This window comes from Entelurus aequoreus, linkage group LG24 (genome assembly GCF_033978785.1).
Source record: "Entelurus aequoreus isolate RoL-2023_Sb linkage group LG24, RoL_Eaeq_v1.1, whole genome shotgun sequence".
Taxonomy (NCBI): Eukaryota; Metazoa; Chordata; class Actinopteri; order Syngnathiformes; family Syngnathidae; genus Entelurus; species Entelurus aequoreus.
In genome coordinates this window covers 17,428,440-17,449,440 of record NC_084754.1, presented here as the reverse complement: position 1 = coordinate 17,449,440, position 21,001 = coordinate 17,428,440, and the positions used below count along the sequence as shown (strand labels likewise).

General features: G+C 38.9%; 1 protein-coding gene across 3 annotated transcripts in view; it reads right to left on the bottom strand.

The window, feature by feature from the left end:
• Positions 1–21,001, bottom strand: part of LOC133641529 (ras association domain-containing protein 8-like) — a 72,432-nt gene that overhangs the window by 14,561 nt on the left and 36,870 nt on the right. For all 3 annotated transcript variants that reach the window (XM_062035325.1, XM_062035323.1, XM_062035324.1), the window contains one exon: positions 1,204–1,403. In XM_062035325.1, the coding sequence (XP_061891309.1) occupies positions 1,204–1,306 (103 nt within the window). In that variant the 5' untranslated portion in view covers positions 1,307–1,403. The remainder of the gene's footprint in view (positions 1–1,203; positions 1,404–21,001) is intronic.

Below are 21,001 nucleotides of genomic sequence, written 5' to 3'. Positions count from 1 at the left end.
ATATTCTAAAATTAACTTTTACCAAGTTTGGCATGAAGCAAAAGCAGTGTCAAGAATACAGCAGCGTAAGCGAGCAGTTACTTTACTGTTATTAATGCGACGCTAAAATAGGCCGTCTGTGTTAGCGCTTATAATAACAATATCGCTATTACTTGGTTAATATTCAGGTCACGAGATGTAAATGGGGGTTGTTGGCGGTTTCTAAATTATTATTTAGGGAACTTTATGGGTGCAACAGGGGACCCTTGATCTGTTGACTCAGTTGTTAGTTGTTAATGTACGATTTTGAATGCATAAATGTCTTACATAGGGATTGTAAATGATAAGCGGCACATCTCTTTCCAATTTTTGCATATTTCCAGTATCATTGATCTGCTGCTAAGGGCATAGTGCAGAGGAGTCCCCCACCTAACCCGGAGATTGCCGAAGACATTCGGAGCTGAATATTAAAAATGGCCGTCTGTAATTGTCGTTTTGTGTATATTTAAATAGTATTTTTACATAATTTGCAAATAACAATTGGATATGGTTTTACCGATAAAATGAAACAATTCATTTTATAAAGTCAACTTGTTTTTCCATTATACTGGTACTTTAAATAATAAAACCATGGGGTGTGTACTGTTTCAGCTGGATGACATTACTTACACCTGCTCTAATCAATTCAAGCTGTGAAGAAGAATGTGACATGGTAAAGTTTCTGCTGCAATTGTCACACAGACATGGCTTTAAATCATCTCCACATAATAGTCCACAGTACAGTGGATCATTTGAGGTCACATTAAAAAAAATAATTTAATCCAATGGCATACACATGACATCAGAAGACCATATCAGACTTTGTGTCACCATACATCCATTTCTCATCATACTTTTTAAGGTTTACTGTAGTGTGACCGATCACTTTTACATTACATTGTTAAAACTAAGATTGAATGTTTTATTCTTCTATACATATTTATTTGTGTTGATTGTTCAAGGCCCCACTGTATTGTTTTAAGGTATGTTGTGTTCTTTTTATTCCATTACTGACATCACATGGAGTGACAATTATCAGTCAATCGACGAACTGCTGTGTGTGCAGCTGATGGTACCTCAATAGAACAGTATAGTAATTGGGTAAAAGTAAAATGCTTAAAGGATACAGGTCTTTAGATGAGCCAAATAGGATGGGCCCTATCATTTCTGAGTGAAAGTACTCACCTATGGCTTGGGCCAGAGCAATGACCACATCCTGGCAGGATGTCTCTTCCGATAGGCCACATACCACCCGCACTACTCCATCCACCCACACTTTGAGCTCCATTGGCGACCAAGCGGGGCAAGGTGATTGGTAAGATGGTCTTCCAAACGGACTCACTTCAGTTTGGCTTGCCTCAGCTTAACGTTGCATGGCACTGATTCTGTAAGGAACACGAGACACAGGTTTAGACAGGTGTTGACAGTGGTAGACAAACTGTCTAACCTAAACAACACAGTGATTTGATATTTACAGATCATCACCACTTCATTTGATTACTAATTGGTCAAGAGAACCTAAGGTGATGGAATATCCCTGAATAGCAAAATATCAGACCAGCAGCGGAGGAGTGCTGCACTGGTCTGTGGCCAGATTCTGTGGACCGAGGAGCATAAATGCCAATCTGTAACCCAATTAAACGCTCTGCTGCCCTCCTTCAAAGCAGTTATGATAGCTTACTGCCAAGGGGAACGGACAGGGAAAGTGGAGCAACTCAAGCTTGTATGCATCTGGTGGAAGGCGTTTTTTGCGGATGGAAGAAACCCCCAAAAGGGAAGTGTGCACGTGTTTGTCCTCCTAGTTTGAACCCACTCAGCATGACCAAACGAGACTTGAGAGGGCAGATCAGCAGGTTGCTCAGAGACTCTCGGAGCAGCAGGTATAACTTCAAATTATTAGCATCATAAGTAGTCCTCTCTGTCAGTGTGTACTTTAACAGCCAAGCTTCAAAACAAGGTGATAAAATACCGCAATGCTCATGAAATGTAAAACAGCCGCAGGCAGTGGAAGGATTATCTACGGAAGTTGGCACCAAGAAAGAAACTATGTAGTCTAGGTGGGTAAAACAACGCTCAGACAGATGGCGTTCTCTTTCTGTCTGTCTTTCCGGTTCTAAATGGGAGGTGTTTTAACTGCAGGCACCCCCCCACCTTATCTTGGCCTTCTTTCAGTGCCTGGCCGTGCTCTGCTGGCTGCCAAGAAGAAGATGCCTCAGAGGAATGCACTGACTTCATCAACCAGCCGTACTTTCTTTAACAAAGTACGGCCCGGCCCGCCTCTCTGCGACGTCACCGGTCTGCCCAGCCCCCACTTCTCCACTTCTTCGGACCACAAACACTGATGTGGCAACAAAGTTAAACACTATAGCTCAATGTTGACGTCATACATATGTGAGTGACTGACGCACTGTTCTGAGACGGAGCACGCAGAATGGACTCTATGAAATGGGAGTGCTTATCAAAATAAACAGCACTGCCAGGAGGATGTCAATATTTTTCTTCAAAAGGGAATACAGTGTGCTATGTTGCAATACATTATTAAAGCTGACTGGTTGAGTCACAGACTGAGTAGTTAGACAATCATTTACTTTGGCATGAATCTTTTTTTATCTGATGAACAGAAAGCAATAATTTCAAATCTTGCAGCCATCCGCAGTGGAATGACACTTAACAGGTCACTCCACAAGATAGCACCTCGCTTGAACTTAATTCAGAGTATGTTTTACTTTTGTTAAGAGCGAAAAGCAAATAGAGGTTAGGCTAGGCAAATTTCTTTCTGATGTAATTTGCATACATTCGGTTAAGTGGAGATACTTCAATTAAAAATCTCTAAGTCAAAGGTGTTGACATTCCACAAAAACTGCATAGAAAAGGAACACAGAGAAGAATGTCACTCTCCCATGTTATTTAGATCTAGTTCCTCCTGGCAAAGTGAAATGTGATAAGCTGCACAAACAAGAAACAAACCCGTGAGTCTCAGGTGACTCCCTGTTCCCTCTGTCACAGGCAGAGACAACAACACCGAGATCTAGAAAACAGCCTGGCTCAGCACCAGAGTCTAGGGTCAGCTCCCAAGCAACTAAGGTAAAAAAAAAGATAGTCCAGGATGACAACCAACTAAACCTCTTTCCATTGTGTTAATTTTGTTTACTAAACATTTTCGTCAACACCCTATTTTCCCCTAACGAAAATAAGACAACTAATCAAAACAAATCCACGTTGATTAAAACTATGACAAAATTAACTGACATTTTAGTATGAAAGAGTGGCCGGTAATTAGTTACAAAACAGCGCCAATCAAATGCTTTTCCATGTGAGATAACACGTTTGATATCTCATGGCCAAAACTAAAATGTATGTATTTAACATGTTCCACATCGTAACATGTGTACACCTGGGAGGAAGTGAAAAGGACACGTTTAATTTTTGACGATATGATGCCATCTGCAGGCAAAGCATTGTGACATCTACATAACTGTAAGTTAAAGCTAATTCTACCGTATTACTTCTTTAAAACAAATTATCAAGTCATTTTCTTTGCCTCAGGGAATTGTTAATGGTAATTCTAAAGGCATGACAACTTTTAATGTGGTTCAATGCGCTTATGTCACGTGTGCAGCAAAAAAAGGAAGTAGATGCAGTGTTTCCTATTTACTTATTTGTATATTGGGATATTTATTGACAAAATAAATACTACCGCCTCACCCCTGTGATCCCTGAAAGGGATACGCGGTATGTGTATTTGCTGCTCCCAGTAATCCCATTCTCATAAACAAATTATGATGAAGACATGCATTGTAACTCCATTTCACAACACGCATACATACGTATTTGCTTTGTCATAGATGTAGCATTAAAAAACATAGAAAAAGTGCCTGAAAGATATTTACTGGCATTGACCTGTGGAGCAAAAAATGACTAACTACACCATTCCTGATAAGAGCTACTTTTCTGCTTTGCAGGTACTCTAGATAAAGGTGCTTATCTTTTTACTATATGGTTTAGTCGACAAATTTTTATGTAATTTTGGCTGACTAAAATGTGTAATTTTGTTGGCTAAAACTAAATTTAAAAGACAAAAATTTTACTAAAACTGAAATACATTTTCGCCAAAAGACTGTCTAAAAATAAATTACAAACTGTCAACATGAACTCAGTGTAAACGTCAGTTCAACAAATGTAGACACAGCTAAAGATGGAATGTGGCAATTGAATGAATCCTTCTCCGAATGTTTTGTAATACTGTTTTAATGTCAGTGTGTAGAATTAATGCAGAAGGCGTGCCACAAAATAGTTATTTGTAGATGTTGGCCTCATTGAAGTCTTGTTATTCCGGCCACAAACTACTTGGAAGCATTTTAATTTGACATACCTTGAACTGGATGACTCATATTGGCATAATCGGTGATTGATATAACCGAAAATAGCCAGAGACATAAGGAGAATGGGTAAGAAAGGTTTTTTTAACCTACGTACCTCATATATACCGTAATCTTTCTTTTGGTGCCTAACAATCTAAAAAAAAAATGTCCATGCATTTTGTTAGTCGCAGTAAGTAGGATAAGAAGTATATCAAGAATGACTGAAGGCACTTAATATGCTGAAGCTTCAAAGGTAAATGGCAGTTCCATTTGGACATGATGACAAATCGGCTTATGCAAAAACAAGGAAGAAATAATGATGAAGTTAACAATACATGTCAAAATAAACAGATATTTCCCATAAAAATGAGCCCTCTGTAGCTCAAATTTTATGGTGGGAAAAAAATAGTTAAGCAGGCTCATTTTAGTCATAACAACATGGTGGAAAAGGACTTAATGGCATGGTCGAGTTAAATGGGTTGTTCCCAAAAATATGGTCATATAAAACAAGCTCCACTTTAGTCAAGACTAAATGGAGCAGCGCTATTGCTTGTTGAAGGCAAGTTGTGCCCTAATTGTGATCAATTTCTTCAAGAGGCAATAAATCTATCCACAAGATTGTAAAAAAATCTCGACAATCAGGTTATCTGTTATGCGTTGTCCTTAGTGTTGACCAAAACTGAATATATCGGGGCTGGTAGCACTCTCCTATTAACACTCACTGCAAGATGAAAAATACATAATTTCATCTACTTGACAAGACTTCAAGCTCTGACTTAAAGGGGAACTGCACTTTTTGGGGGGAATTTTGCCTATCGTTCACAATCATTATGAAAAACAAGACTATAGATGTATTTTTTTAATTGCATTCTATCTCGTAAATTAATGTGAATAAAAGTCCGCTTACAATGGAGCCAATTGGAGGTCCTCAAACCGCACTCCAATTACATTTTGCGACTTAAATATTTAGCAAGTATTAGTGATATTGTTATCATAAGAGTTAACGCAGACAAACTATTTACAGCAGCGCATGATCACTAGTTTGTGCGGCTATGTTGACATCATCAGCTGCTGAGCTGCTTTCTCGAGTGTGAGTTTGTGGAAGTTTATTCTAGATCATAAATAATGTCTCTCACCTTGATAGTAAAAGGTTTAGGACCAACAAGTTGCTACACTTTGACAGGCAATTTAGACCCGGAAATGGCGAGAAAGACACATAAAGAGGCTTGGTCCCACCCTCCTTTTCATATATACTGATCATGAGTCATTCTTCATGCAAATGGGAATATAACATTCTATCAGTTGGCATCCTAAGTGTATAGTAAGTGAAGTTTTACTATGTTTGTTGGCTCTAATGAAGTCTGCAGTTTGTAGTAATCAGTGAAGTTGTTCAAGAAAAAAGCGAGCAACATTACTACTTATTATAAATGTGCCCGTTACTACATTACATATATACTTACAGCATATACATGAAACCTTAGTGGGGGTGTTTGGATGTTTTTTAAGGGCTTCATAGGCAGAATACAGCGACTCCACTGAAAGAGGACTTTGATCGCATGTATACAATATTTAGAATGCATAAAAATAGAAAAACATGTGTGTCTACACAAGGATTTGAAATGATAGGCAACATTCCAAAAAAGTGCAGTAAAGGTCACCGCCCTCAGTCCAAGTGTGTAAACATTCCATCAGCTTCCACCTCCATTTACTAGGGGTGCCAAAAAAAAATCGATTGGAATCACAATTCATATCTATTACTATTCTGAATCGATTCATAATTTTCAGTAATCAATTTTTAACAAAATACATTTTTAAAAAACAGATGAAGGGAGCGGAAGAGTGGTTAAGAGAATTGCTATGATTGGAGCTATGTTCACAAGAACAGAGATAATGACAACATTATCTTTCCTCATCAGCCATTGAGCAAACTCGCTTTGCGTCTTTTATCCCCCCCTCTACGCCTCTTCCTGTCGCTCTTCAAAAACCGCTCAACGGCTCCTTTGTGAATAACGCTGAAGGGTTATCGTCACTCAAAGCCCTGCAAACACACAGGGCATGTTCCAGCCCATCTCTGGGCCAATTTAAGTTAGGAAAAAAGGTGGGAGGTTTTGGAACAAATACACAAGGATTTTTTCATTTAATGCCAATTCAGTTGATTACAATCTTCATTGGTAATGAATCCACAAACAAATCTTTGGAAACATACACTTCAGGAAGAGGTAGGAAAATTGATAAATTCTCCGATGCATCACGATTAGATAAAATGTGGACGATTCATGAATTGATGGACAAATGTCAAAACATAGATTAGCGTTAGTTCGAGGTTTGGGTCCAACGAACCAAGAGCGAACTATTTGCAAACATTCTTTTAGCGTTGTGTTAGCTGGGTTAGCGTGGACACTCACGGAGTGTGTTTATGTACTTTTGTGTTGAGCTGTTTGAAAAAGCATAGTGTTTAAAAAAACATTTCATTAAAGCAAAAATAATTGTCTAGTCACGGTAATAAAAACTTGAAAATTATATGTCTAGGGTACACTTAGGAATGACAAAACCTTATATCTATCAGCAATTAATTTTGAGTTAACTGTGAACAAACTGCTATTAATCGCGACTAAATATTTTATTCGTTGGTACGTAAAAAAATAGAAATTACCCACAACTACAAACGTCAGTACCCAAAGAAGGAGTCCTGTAGACATATTATTAATAATTAAATGTAATAATGTCCAGGGTGTACCCCGCCTACCGCCCAAATGCAGCTGAGATAGGCTCCAGCACCCCCCACAACACCGAAAGGGACAAGCGGTAGAAAATAGATGGATGGATGGAATACATTTAGAATATGTAATAATAATTTAACAACATGATATTATACAAAATAATATATATATGTATCCAAATGGATGGATATATATATATATGTATAAATAATTAATTTATAATCTAATCGGAATTGAGCCGTGAGGTGACCTAAGTTTTCCACCTCTACCTACAGGAACGTTCATTGGGCAAACATTCCCAATTTGTGAGCAAGACAGTCAAACATTCAGAAAAGATAACGGATACCTTTCAGGCTACACAAATAGTATGCGTTTACACCTTTTGTGTCTGTATGAGAGTCACAAAGCCAGGTTTCACGCCAACAGTACATTGTCACAAGTCGGGTATGTCTGCATTCATGTCCTTGCTTCAGGTGCAAAAAGAAAAATCGTGAATGCTCATCTTTATGAAAGGGTGGTTCAGCACACAGTGTTATCTCGGGAGCAACAGGAGCCCGAAAAACAATGCACACTGTGCATCCGAGCATAACCACAGATGGATACTCATTCACACAACACAAAGCATCCAGTGTCATCACACTGCACTTGCCATTGGTCAACGTCCCTATGAGTAAGAGCAGAGAACAGAAGACCCTGGTCCAGGCTGCTTAAAGAGTATCTCATAGGTTAGACATTGTTATAACAATAAACAGTGCTCTGCTTGGAGTTGGCACACACACACACAAACACTCAAAGACCTCTGGCACTGAGTAGCCAGGTCTCATCTGAATTGCAGACACTATTGTTGTTCTGGTTCCACACTAAGCAGGCAGTTGCCTTTTTTGCGGCCTTTAGTATCGCTGGGTCGTCGGCAGTGCCAATTATTCCTGCCATTCTGCTGCATCCACATGTTCCGACTGATAAAACTAATAAAAATGCTTGCTTTTGTGCTCCCTGACGCCCAATTTGCATTCTTTATTCCGGCCCTCCTTCTTTGTCATCCAAAGTTTTATCCTGCTGGGAGTGCTCAGTTGCTGTGTTCAAAGACCTGTGAGACCGAAAACAAACAGTTTAAGCCCACAACATGCCCGTAGTCAAGAGCAGAATTAATTATCATCCACAAAACCATTTTAGTTGAGGAATTGTATTGGGGGGATGAGTCACGTGTTTTCCCTCTCGTATATCAACAAACACTTTCCCTGATTCATGCCTGCTTTCAAATTGTATAATTTTAAAGCACATCTTTTTGCCTAGGTATCCATGTGTTGCTGGAAGAGACCATCTGGATCAATAAACTGTGATCATTATCTACGGTGTGAAGAAGCTTTTTTATTTTATTTAGAGCCCAAGGGGAAAGTAAACACCACTTCAATGGCCAAACCCTTTTCCAGCATTTTCACTTTCATATAGGCCTCATTGTATTTTCCTAAGCCAGCTGTGTTTTTCTCAGAATTTATAAGTGATGTTATTAGAGTCGCAAAGCCCCCCAGTTAAAAAACGCAATCCAATGCAGAAGAATGTCAAGCCTACTTTTTTAATCATTTCATATACTCTGGTTTATGGCCTCAAACCAATACACTTGACAAAAATGATGCTTATTTTGTCAAGTATGGAACTATTTAGGAATACAATTGAAAAAAAGCTATTGATTATCATTTGATCTAGCAAGAACAATTACAATGAGTAAAACATTTTATGTTTCATGCCCATGGAGAATAATGTAAGATGTCACATTTTTGCACGGTTCCTGGTAGCGTGACAACAAAATGTAGGTGATGTGCAGGTAACAACTCCTTTTAATAAGTGCCACTGCAGGAGAAAAAGCTGAAAGAGCAAACTCGGGCCGCAGCTATCGATTATTTTAACAATCGAGTAATACTGTATATCAATTAATTTGTTCTATACATCAATGTAATCAAGAAAACACACTTTACACTTTACTTTAACTGTTTAAATTGACCAAGAATTTCTCTGATTACTTTTTTTTTTCTTATGAATGAACCTAACACTGAACTTGCAATTTTAACATGACAGCATCACTATATATTACTTATATTTGGGGGGAAAAAACAAGTTAAACAGCAAAAATAAACAAAAAAAATCCTGTGTGTAATCTAAAACCAGGTAATAAATAAAGAACCAAAATAAACAAACACGTTCCCTGATAGAGTATAATTGTTTTTTTGTTTTTTTTGACACATTATATAATAACAATAAGCTAACACATTCTGTAACCGTTGTACATTTTAGTGGAAGTGTCCCGGTACAACTTCTTCACTTCCAATACGGTACCGATTTTGGAGTCTTGAGTATTGGCTGATACCGATATCAGCACGAATCATACATACTTGTATTATTTTGTAGTGTGGAAAGTTAGAAATGGTTTGATTCAGTGAAATTAGTCAAACAGAGAACAATGGTAGGTATGAAAAAGACTAACGTATTAATTATTATCAATCTGAAGTTGACTTATGCTGTCTTTAAATTTAAGTACATTGGTAATTGTTTCTTTTCTTCTTCTTGTCACAATAATTAATTAAGTTAGGCTCAAGGCACCGTAAGTAAGTTCAATGATGCAGATACATCTGTTACTGGATACTTTTATACGCTTTTGCCTTGAATACTTTGTATCTCTAAGTAATATGCAACTATAATTATTTGATACTTGTTTATATTGACAAATGGGTTTTGGACTGCAATTTAGTTCAATTAAGGACACTACATACGTATGTCTAGCTTGCGTGCTATTATTGTGTGCTTAGCTGTTGTGTAGCTGCTAGCTCCTAGTAGCCTATAGCCTACCATGTTTACCTTTTGTAAATGACTTTACTAAAATACATGAAAAGACCAACCTTGTGTGTTAATTGAAGGACACTTAGATGTTAACCAACTGTCCAGCTTTGCACAAGTTAACACGCTGATGCAAGCTGACATAATCACAATATTGAATTAGGACACCCCTCCATTTTAGTACATTTGCATCAACATGTAAAAAGGTTGCATGTGTATGTGCAACCACTCCATCAACTTTAATAACAATTGTAGTAGTTTATAAGTAGTTTATAAATGACTGACATGTTCACCAAATCCTAATCAAGTTAATCTGCATTGAAGTGAGCACTGCAATTGAACGCTTCAAATAAAACTCAATAACCAAGTATATGTGTCAGAGGGCAGAAAGATGTCCAAGAGGAAACTATATCCAAGTTTTGGGGGGGTCTCAGAGGGTATAATATTAATAATAATGTTTGTTGTCAGAATATTACACTTCTTAAGTGTATGACAGAGTAATAAAACAGTGGAAATATTCTCAGATGAGTGGATTACATTTGTACTTCAAAAGGTATAAGCACAACTTCAACAGTGCTTTTGAAAAGAGAACCGGGTAGTTGTTGTTTGTGATTTCACAACGGCACACAAACACTCAATAAAAGTTGTATATTTTAAAATGAGACCAAATCTTTCCTCGCAATCAAGGCCCGGCTCTCCTGACACACCAATTATTACCAGCTCACTACTAACAGTACACACATGATGAATAATGTATTTTTCCTCATAGCACATTAATTTGGAAAATATTTCTCATTATAAAAAAATCCAAACTCCTATGACCTACAAACGCTTTGGCAATGTCCCTAGTGTGAAAGAGCCTCTCCTGTTATTGGTATGCAAATGAACATAAGGTAAGGTAATGAAAAACAGCACTAATAAACTTTAGTCACCATACTTGCAGTCTTCCACCTTCTCACTTTAATGATTAGCTTGACCAAGTGTGAAATCTCAAGTGAATTAGTGCTTTATTATAACACTTTTGCTGTAAAATCAGAGGGATATATTGGGAGCAATTAATTTTAGTAAAAAATAATTTTATTTATGTAATGGCATCTTCAATAGTAACACTACAAATGCACAACCACAAATAACCACGTCCGATGCAGCGGATAGACAATGAATCCTGTGGGTTAAGGTTACGCTTTTTTGCTGCTACAACTACAGTGAGGTTCCTCAACATCAGTTAAAAGTTCAAAATAAAATATTACCGTGACTGACAGACAGAGGTGGATTAATGGCTAAAGTTCATCTACAGCAGAACTTGACACAGTCTTTGAGAAACTATCACCTGTTACTGTTAGTCATCATGAATCCTCCATAACACTGTTCGCCAAGGTGCTCAAGTGGCCTAATCAGGAAACAAGTTAGGGATATAGTGAAATACTGAAATAGATCTGACTTGACTTTCCACAGCATGTGGCCAAAATAGTTTGTACGGTCTTGAAACTTATTCATACCTGGCTTGGCAGACGGTTGTTTGCATCAGCCGGGAAACTAAACAGAGTAGACAATATCAGAGACGGGGACTTTGTTTGTGCTGACTCATGGAAACGCACACACACGCACAGCCAGCAGCAAATGGCGAGAATGATAACGCCAGATTGCACAAGCAGCACAGGGCTCCACAGAGAGTTGGGCACAGGATGAGTGGGTTTGCTGCCCGCAGGCTTAGCCCTTTAAGCGCAGGACTTCCTATTGTTGGGTGAGCCAGAGAAGAAGGCTCTCATCACCTTTTGATGGTCACCCATGTGTAATTGTACACTGCCGACTTGACTCAGCAATCCTTGCCAGGGAAGGATGCTGCTCCTTTTCCAATCGAGGTCACATGTGCTGAATAGACAGTTGCTGTATTTGGGATAAAAAGTGACTTTTGCAGAGTTATCTGTATCCTAAACATTTAAGAAAGTGTTGATGTTTTTTATTTCAGATGCACCTGCGTGTGGGTCGCTGTCATTTCCTCTATGCGTGCTTGCATCTGTCACTGGAGAGTCACGATTTCCACAGCGTCCAGTGTCACCGGTTTAAAGCTTAAACTCATTAGTAATTTAAAACATTCCTCCACGTCTCCTCATATGAATTATTCACGACTGTTTTTTTAAATTATTTTTTTCTTTACTTTTTTTACTTTTCAATTTTTGTGAAGTGAAACAAACCTTTTTTTAAGAAAACAAAAATTGATGATTTGCCGAGCAACATAGGCACATCTTTGCATATATCTGAGTGATGATTTATTTTTCCCCTTGGGGAAAATGGTTAGTATGATAAATAAACAGCATGAAATGAATAATTTACACTCTACAGGTACATAGAACTGATGTTGTTCCACTGACTGTACGTTATAAGCATGGCACTCCAGCAGCTGTGGGGCCTGTGGGCCAAATACTGCCCGCCAAGTCATTACGTTTGGCTTAGCAAAGGGTAGGGCTGTGAAAATAATAAAATTTTAATCTTGATCACGATTTTGGCTGCCACAATTCAATGAGGGTGATCGTCGGTCAAATTAATATTTAAAAAGCAGACTCCGGCGCATATCAAATTAAGCCCTCTCACAGCCCATGGCAGCATTAAAGTAACAGTGGCTCATCTTGAAGCCCATGAAGCTGCCCCCGCCCACGCCAATGGCACATTGTGTATGGGCTCAAAACTCCATAACCGCGCCGACCACCAAGTTTAATACATGTTCATACTGACGTCTTTCAAGCTCACATAATTATTGATGGAATGTCCGCAAGGCTAACTTGTTTTCATCTATCAAACATGGTGTTAAAAACTACATTACAAATGGCAGTATTAGGCTAAACTCCTCACTCATAGGGCTGCTGTAAGCGTTAAAGTGTGTAAATTTCGCTCCACAGCAGTAATCCTTCTAAGCGATGCACCTGTGCTATTGCGCACTGTTCATGTAGCTGGAATAAGGTTTTATTTTTTATGTCAAAATCTTGTTTGACTACAAGAAACTATAAAGTATATTCAATAAGAAGACATAATAAACCTTTTTGAGCTAAAAACTAAGCAGCGCATAAAATCCTACTAATACTCTAAACAAAATAAACATATTTTATTCGGACGAACATAACCGCAATTTCTTTTCCAGACACAGTCGAAAATAAATTTCATAAACATTGTACAGCTTCAACAGTCACAACATAAGGTACACCTGCCCACTCTCAGATTGATACAGCGCTGCATAAAAATACCTGCTTTTAGCAGCATTTATGTCATTGCATGTCACACAGTCATATTTCACACACGCCAAGATTAGATGAAAGAGACAATAAGGACCAACATTGGAGGGTACAGGCAGAGGCCATAATACTCTCATAGCTTAAAGCAGAGGGGGAGGAGCATGAGCCGACAGCCGATGCCCAAATAAGTGTGTCCACCACACTGTGACGTCACACTGTCCCCACGATTTAAAAAAAGACTGCAAAACACAGCGGTCAAAGGCTTTCTAAAACTTAGTGTAAGCTCACGCCCAAATGCATGATCCCTATAACTGGTTGCTTTGGCATTTTTTTTACACAAATATTCAACATTTTAACAACATTTATAAGTCAGAAAAGTGGAAAGTCATCATAGGTCCACTTAAAAAAAAATTGTTGCTTGGCCCACGGCCCATTTTCACTTGTCTGGGCACCCGTGCTCTTGATATTTAAAGTAGCATAGAACATACTAAGGGAGTATTTGTAAGAATTATTGTTTCATTGAAAAACTACAAAGAACAAAAAAAAATTGTATCAGACTTGCTGTATTAAACTAAACTACAAGCAAAGCTCAAGATCTCTTTCACCCCACATTTGTTCAGTTTTTTTTTTATATTTGTAAAATGTACCTTTATTTAAGCTTAGCTTCTTTGAGATATCCAGGATATCTAGTTTGAAGGAGAGTAAAAAAAACCTAAATGTTTTTGAAAAGCATGATTTCCCAGACATTAAGCCTCTAATATTTCAGACACTGTTTTTAAAGAAAAATAACCTATTTAAAATGGCATGACAATTAACTTGACTGCCAAGGTTTTTAAATGATGTGTTGGCAAGCTGACACTTACTTGTCTGCATTTATTACATGTGCTCTACTTTTTTTAAAGAGCACCAGTTGGCCCTCCTATCCCAGCGAATGCAGCATACTCGGTTTTGGGTTCAGTCTTGGAGCAGGTATCACCCCAAGATAGAGCAGATGCATATTCCTTTGCAGTGCTAATATTCTGCTTGACAGCTAAATATATGATTTCTTCAAAAACGGATATCTGTCTGCTGAATTAATGTTTTTTTAAGATGAAAGGCAAGTACTCCACAAGGTTTTTTCAAACCTGCCTAAGGTCATCAACATTACAAGGGACACTAATCAACCACCATGGCTAGAGACTAAGCTACAGTATAACTGATGGATTTGACTAGAACAACTTTTGTGACTGTAGTTTTGTAAAAACCTGTCAGAACCTGAACAAAAACACCAGTTCTAGAGTCTAAAATTGTACTAACTGGTTAATGTTGAACCTTTTCTCTCACATCCTCCTAATATTTACCTTAGGAGTTCCAACATACCTGGCCCGCAGAGAGAGGTAAACAGAGACAGACCTTCAGGTCGTGAGAACCTTGTTCAAATCAATGACACTTACGTAAGGTTTCAGTTTCCCATTCTCTAATAATATCTTAAAGGGGAACTGCACTTTTTTGGAATTTTGCCTATCATTCACAATCCTTATGTAAGACAAGAACACATACTTAGATTTTTTTAATGCATTGTAAATATTAAATAAATGCCATCAAAAGCCAGCTTACAATAGAGCCTGTAGGAGTCGCTCTATTTTTCTTATAAAGCGCTTAAAAAAACAATTAAACACCTCCATCAAGGTTTTATAGATGCACTGTAAGTATATATGTAATGTAGGAACAGGCACATTTCTAATAACATGTAATATGTATGCATTTTGCTCATATAAGAGTATGGTGGCGCATTAATATCACAAACGCATCACAATGTTTGCTTTTGTCTTCGACAACATCCCTAATTACTACTTAATGCAGACTTCATGAGAGACAACAAACATAATAAAACATCACTTACTGTACAATGTTTGCTGTCACTGGGATGCCGACTGTTAGAATGTTGATATATTCCCGTTTAGATCAAGAATGACTCATACTCCTTGCGAGAAAAAAAAAGAGTGTGCAAATCAAGCATCTTTTCATGTCTTTTTCGCCATTTCCGTGTCTAAATTGGATGCTAAAATTGGCCAACTTGCCAGATTATGTCCACATTCTTCTACTATCAAAGTGAGAAGAATTGTTTATGATCAAAAGTAAACTTTCATGAGCTCCGAGACGAGAAAGCAGCTCACCTGTTTGGTGATGTAAATAGCAGCACAAGCTAGTTAGCACTCTGATCCCGGCGCCGCTATAAATACTTTGTCTGTGTTAGCTCTTGAAAAAACAATATCACTAATAGTTGGTTAATATTGAAGTCACGAAATGTAAATGGAATATTGCTGGCGCATTTTTGGACGGTTATTTAGAGCGGAGTTTCTTAACCACTGTTGGGCGGTGAGCGCCCTCTACAGAGCACAGTTTGTCAGCTGTTGTCCTTATGGGCCGCAGCGGTATTCAGTTGTAATACACTTTTCCACCACTTGTGGCAGTAATGATAATCTCAAACAAACAGATGAAAGGCCTACTGAAATGATTTTTTTAAATTTAAACGGGAATAGCAGATCCATTCTATGTGTCATACTTGATCATTTCGCGATATTGCCATATTTTTGCTGAAAGGATTTAATAGAGAAAATCGACGATAAAGTTCGCAACTTTTGCTCGCTGATAAAAAAAAGCCTTGCCTGTACTGGAAGTAGCGTGACGTCACAGGAGCTAGTATTCCTCACAATTCCCCATTGTTTACAATGGAGCGAGAGAGATTCGGACCGAGAACGTGATGATTACCCCATTAATTTGAGCGAGGATGAAAGATTCGTAGATGAGGAACGTTACAGTGAAGGACTTGAGAGACAGTGATGGACGTATCTTTTTTCGCTCTGACCGTAACTTAGGTACAAGCTGGCTCATTGGATTCCACACTCCTTTTTTTATTGTGGATCACGGATTTGTATTTTAAACCACCTCGGATACTATATCCTCTTGAAAATGAGAGTCGAGAACGCGAAATGGACATTCAGTGCCTTTTATCTCCACGACAATACATCGGCGAAATGCTTTAGCTACGAGCTAACGTGATAGCATCGTGCTTTAACTGCATATAGAAACAAAAAAATAAACCCCTGACTGGAAGGATAGATAGAAAATCAACAATACTATTAAACCGTGGACATGTAAATACACGGTTAATACTTTCCAGGCTGGCGAAGGTTAACAATGCTGTGCTAACGACGCCATTGAAGCTAACATAGCAACTTAGCAACGGGACCTCACAGACCTATGCTAAAAACATTAGCTCTCCACCTACGCCAGCCAGCCCTCATCTACTCATCAACACCCGTGCTCACCTGCGTTCCATCGATCGGCAGAAGGACGAAGGACTTCACCCGATGCGTTTGGCGGCCCGGAGACGTAGGAAGTCAAGGTGAGGTCGCCGGCTAGCGCGGCTAGCGCGGCTAGCGCTCCAACAAAGTCCTCCTGGTTGTGTTGCTGTAGCCTGCTGCTAATACACCGATCCCACCTACAACTGTCTTCTTTGCAGCCTTCATTGTTCATTAAACAAATTGCAAAAGATGTCCAAAATACTGTGGAATTATGAAATGAAAACAGAGCTTTTTGTATAGGATTCTACGGGTACCATAACTTCCGTTACTCTGACTTCGTCGCGCGCATACGTCATCATACCGCGACGTTTCAGCCGGATATTTCCCGGGAAGTTTTAAAAGTCACTTTATAAGTTAACCCGGCCGTATTGGCATGTGTTGCAATGTTAAGATTTCATCATTGATATATAAACTATCAGACTGCGTGGTCGGTAGTAGTAGGTTTTAGTAGGCCTTGAAGTCTACATCTGAAGTCATAGTTTTTTAAGTCTTAAAAAATAATTGACTAATGTGGTGAAGCTGTATTTTCCTTTGTTTATTTAAGAAACATATGTATTAATAGCAACACTAAATTTGCCCTGGTTTGTGAATGTGAGTGTGAATGGTTGTCTGTCTATCTGTTTTGTAATTAAAGGCCTACTGAAACCCACTACTACCGACCACGCAGTCTGATAGTTTATATATCAATGATGAAATCTTAACATTGCAACACATGCCAATACGGCCGGGTTAACTTATAAAGTGCAATTTTAAATTTCCCGGCAAACTTCCGGCTGAAAACGTTTCGATATGATGACGTTTGCGTGTGACGTCAACTGTTGAAGCGGAAGTATTCGGAGCCCATTGAATCCAATACAAAAAGCTCTGTTTTCATCTAAAAATTCCACAGTATTCTGGACATCTGTGTTGGTGAATCTTTTGCAATTTGTTTAATGAACAATGGAGACTGCAAAGAAGAAAGTTGTAGGTGGGATCGGTGTATTAGCGGCGGACTACAGCAACACAACCAGGAGGACTTTGAGATGGATAGCAGATGCGCTAGCCGCCGACCTTACCTTGACTTCCTCCGTGTCCGGGCCGCCGACCGCATCGGTGATCGGGTGAAGTCCTTCGTCGTACCGTTGATCGCTGGAACGCAGGTGAGCACGAGTCGTGATGAGCAGATGAGAGCTGGCGTAGGTGCAGAGCTAATGTTTTTAGCATAGCTCTGTCGAGGTTCCGTAGCTAAGTTATCTTCAATGGCGTTGTTAGCAACAGCATTGCGAAGCTTCGCCAGGCTGGAAAGCATTAACCGTGTAGTTACACTACCATTCAAAAGTTTGGGGTCACATTGAAATGTCCTTATTTTTGAAGGAAAAGCACTGTACTTTTCAATGAAGATAACTTTAAACTAGTCTTAACTTTAAAGAAATACACTCTCTACATTGCTAATGTGGTAAATGACTATTCTAGCTGCAAATGTCTGGTTTTTGGTGCAATATCTACATAGGTGTATAGAGGCCCATTTTCAGCAACTATCACTCCAGTGGAAGCATTTAAGTCTCATCTTAAAACTCATTTGTATACTCTAGCCTTTAAATAGACTCCCTTTTTAGACCAGTTGATCTGCCGTTTCTTTTCTTTTCTTTTCTACTCTGCTCCGGGGTGGACCGCTAGCCTGTCCATCGGATGGGGACATCTCTACGCTGCTGACCCGTCTCCGCTCGGGATGGTTCCCGCTGGCCCCACCATGGACTGGACTTTCGCTGATGTGTTGGACTTTCACAATATTATGTCAGACCCACTCGACACCGAGGATGTCGTTGTGGCTTGTACAGCCCTTTGAGACACTTGTGATTTAGGGCTATATAAATAAACATTGATTGATTGATTGATTGATGTTCTAATGGTACAATGTGTTTGCTCATTGGCTCAGAAGGCTAATTGATTATTAGAAAACCCTTGTGCAATCATGTTCACACATGTGAAAACAGTTTAGCTTGTTACAGAAGCTACAAAACTGACCTTCCTTTGAGCAGATTGAGTTTCTGGAGCATCACATTTGTGGGGTCAATTAAACGCTCAAAATGGCCAGAAAAAGAGAACTTTCATCTGAAACTCGACAGTCTATTCTTGTTCTTAGAAATTAAGGCTATGCCACAAAACTGTTTGGGTGACCCCAAACTTTTGAACGGTAGTGTACATGTCCAGAGTTTGGTAGTATTGTTGATCTTCTGTCTATCCTTCCAGTCAGGGATTTATTTATTTTGTTTCTATCTGCATTTGAGCCCGATGCTATCACGTTAGCTCAGTAGCTAAAGTGCTTCACCGATGTATTGTCGTGGAGATAAAAGTTAAGTTAAGTTAAAGTTAAAGTACCAATGATTGTCACACACACTAGGTGTGGTGAAATTTTTCCTCTGCATTTATGTCCATTTCGCGTTCTCGACTCTCATTTTTAAGAGGATATAGTATCCGAGGTGGTTTAAAATACAAATCAGTGATCCACAATAGAAAAAGGAGAGAGTGTGGAATCCAATGAACCCTTGTACCTAAGTTACGGTCAGAGCGAAAAGATACGTCCTGCACTGCACGCTAGTCCTTTACTTTCACGTTCCTCATCCACGAATCTTTCATCCTCGCTCAAATTAATGGGGTTATCGTCACTTTCTCGGTTCGAATCTCTCTCGCTGCATTGAAAACAATAGGAAAATGTGAGCAGCCCTTCCTCCGGTGACGTCACGCTACTTCCGGTAGGGGCAAGGCTTTTTTTTATCAGAGACTAAAAGTTGCGAACTTTATCATCATTGTTCTATACTAAATCCTTTCAGCAAAAATATGGCAATATCGCGAAATGATCAAGTATGACACATAGAATAGATCTGCTATCCCCGTTTAAATAAAACAATTTCATTTCAGTAGGCCTTTAAAGGCCTACTGAAATATTTTTTTTTAATTTAAACGGGGATAGCAGATCTATTCTATGTGTCATACTTGATCATTTCGCGATATTGCCATATTTTTGCTGAAAGGATTTAGTATAGAACAACGACGATAAAGATCGCAACTTTTGGTATCTGATAAAAAAAGGCCTTGCCCCTACCGGAAGTAGCGTGACGTAGTCAATTCAACATATACGCAAAGTTCCCTATTGTTTACAATGATGGCCGCATGAAGTGAGAGAGATTCGGACCGAGAAAGCGACGATTTCCCCATTAATTTGAGCGAGGATGAAATATTTTTAAATGAGGAAAGTGCAAGTGAAGGACTAGTGGGGAGTGGAAGATGCTGTGAGAGCCGGGGGTGACCTGATATTCAGCTGGAAATGACTACAACAGTAAATAAACACAAGACATATATATACTCTATTAGCCACAACACAACCAGGCTTATATTTAATATGCCACAAATTAATCCCGCATAAAAACACCTAGGTGTTTGTTATGCTAGCTCCTAGCTACTAGCTCGAGCTAGTTATAGCTCGAGCGGGTAATATGGACGGGATCCTGTATATATAACCCGCCAATACAATTCAAACACCTGCACAACACACACACTCACTCAGCCCAAACAACCGTTCACCTAACCCAAGGTTCATAAAGCTTATATATTTAATCAAAGTTACGTACATGACACGCACGTACGGGCAAGCAATCAAATGTTTGGAAGCGCGCGGGTGGGACCTGATATTCAGCTGGGAATGACTACAACAATAAATAAACACAAGACATATATATACTCTATTAGCCACAACACAACCAGGCTTATATTTAATATGCCACAAATTAATCCTAATGCTAGCTCCTAGCTCCTAGCTACTAGCTCGAGCTAGTTATAGCAAGCGATCAAATGTTTGGAAGCGCAGCTGTGTACTCACGTTATCGCAACTGTGTATCCAAATCAAAGTCCTCCTGGTAAGAGTCTCTGTTGTCCGAGTTCTTCCATCTTGACTGCATCTTTCGGGAATGTAAACAAAGAAGCGCCGGCTGTGTATGTGTTGTTGCTGACTTCCCTCGCAAAATAGACACTTCGCACCGACAACTTTCTTCTTTGCTTGCTCAGCTTCTTTCTCCATAATGCAATGAACAAATTGCAACAGATTCACCAACACAGATGTCCAGAATACTGTGGAATAATGACATGAAAACAGAGCTATTTCGTATTGACTTCAATGGTGTCCGAATACTTCCGTTTCAATGATTGACGTCACGCGCATACGTCAACCCTCAGAGGCGTTTCGAACCGGAAATTTAGCGGGAAATTTAAAATTGCACTTTATAAGTTAACCCGGCCGTATTGGCATGTGTTGCAATGTTAAGATTTCATCATTGATATATAAACTATCAGACTGCGTGGTCGGTAGTAGTGGCTTTCAGTAGGCCTTTAAGTTCTGTTTAGTAATAATGTTTTGAAAACGTTTATCCTGTTAAACTTGTAGGTTAGATTTAACTATGGAATACAATTAAAATCAAGAGTAAAATGACTAAGTCAGTGTTAGTATTTGAGTGGGTCCCGGGCCC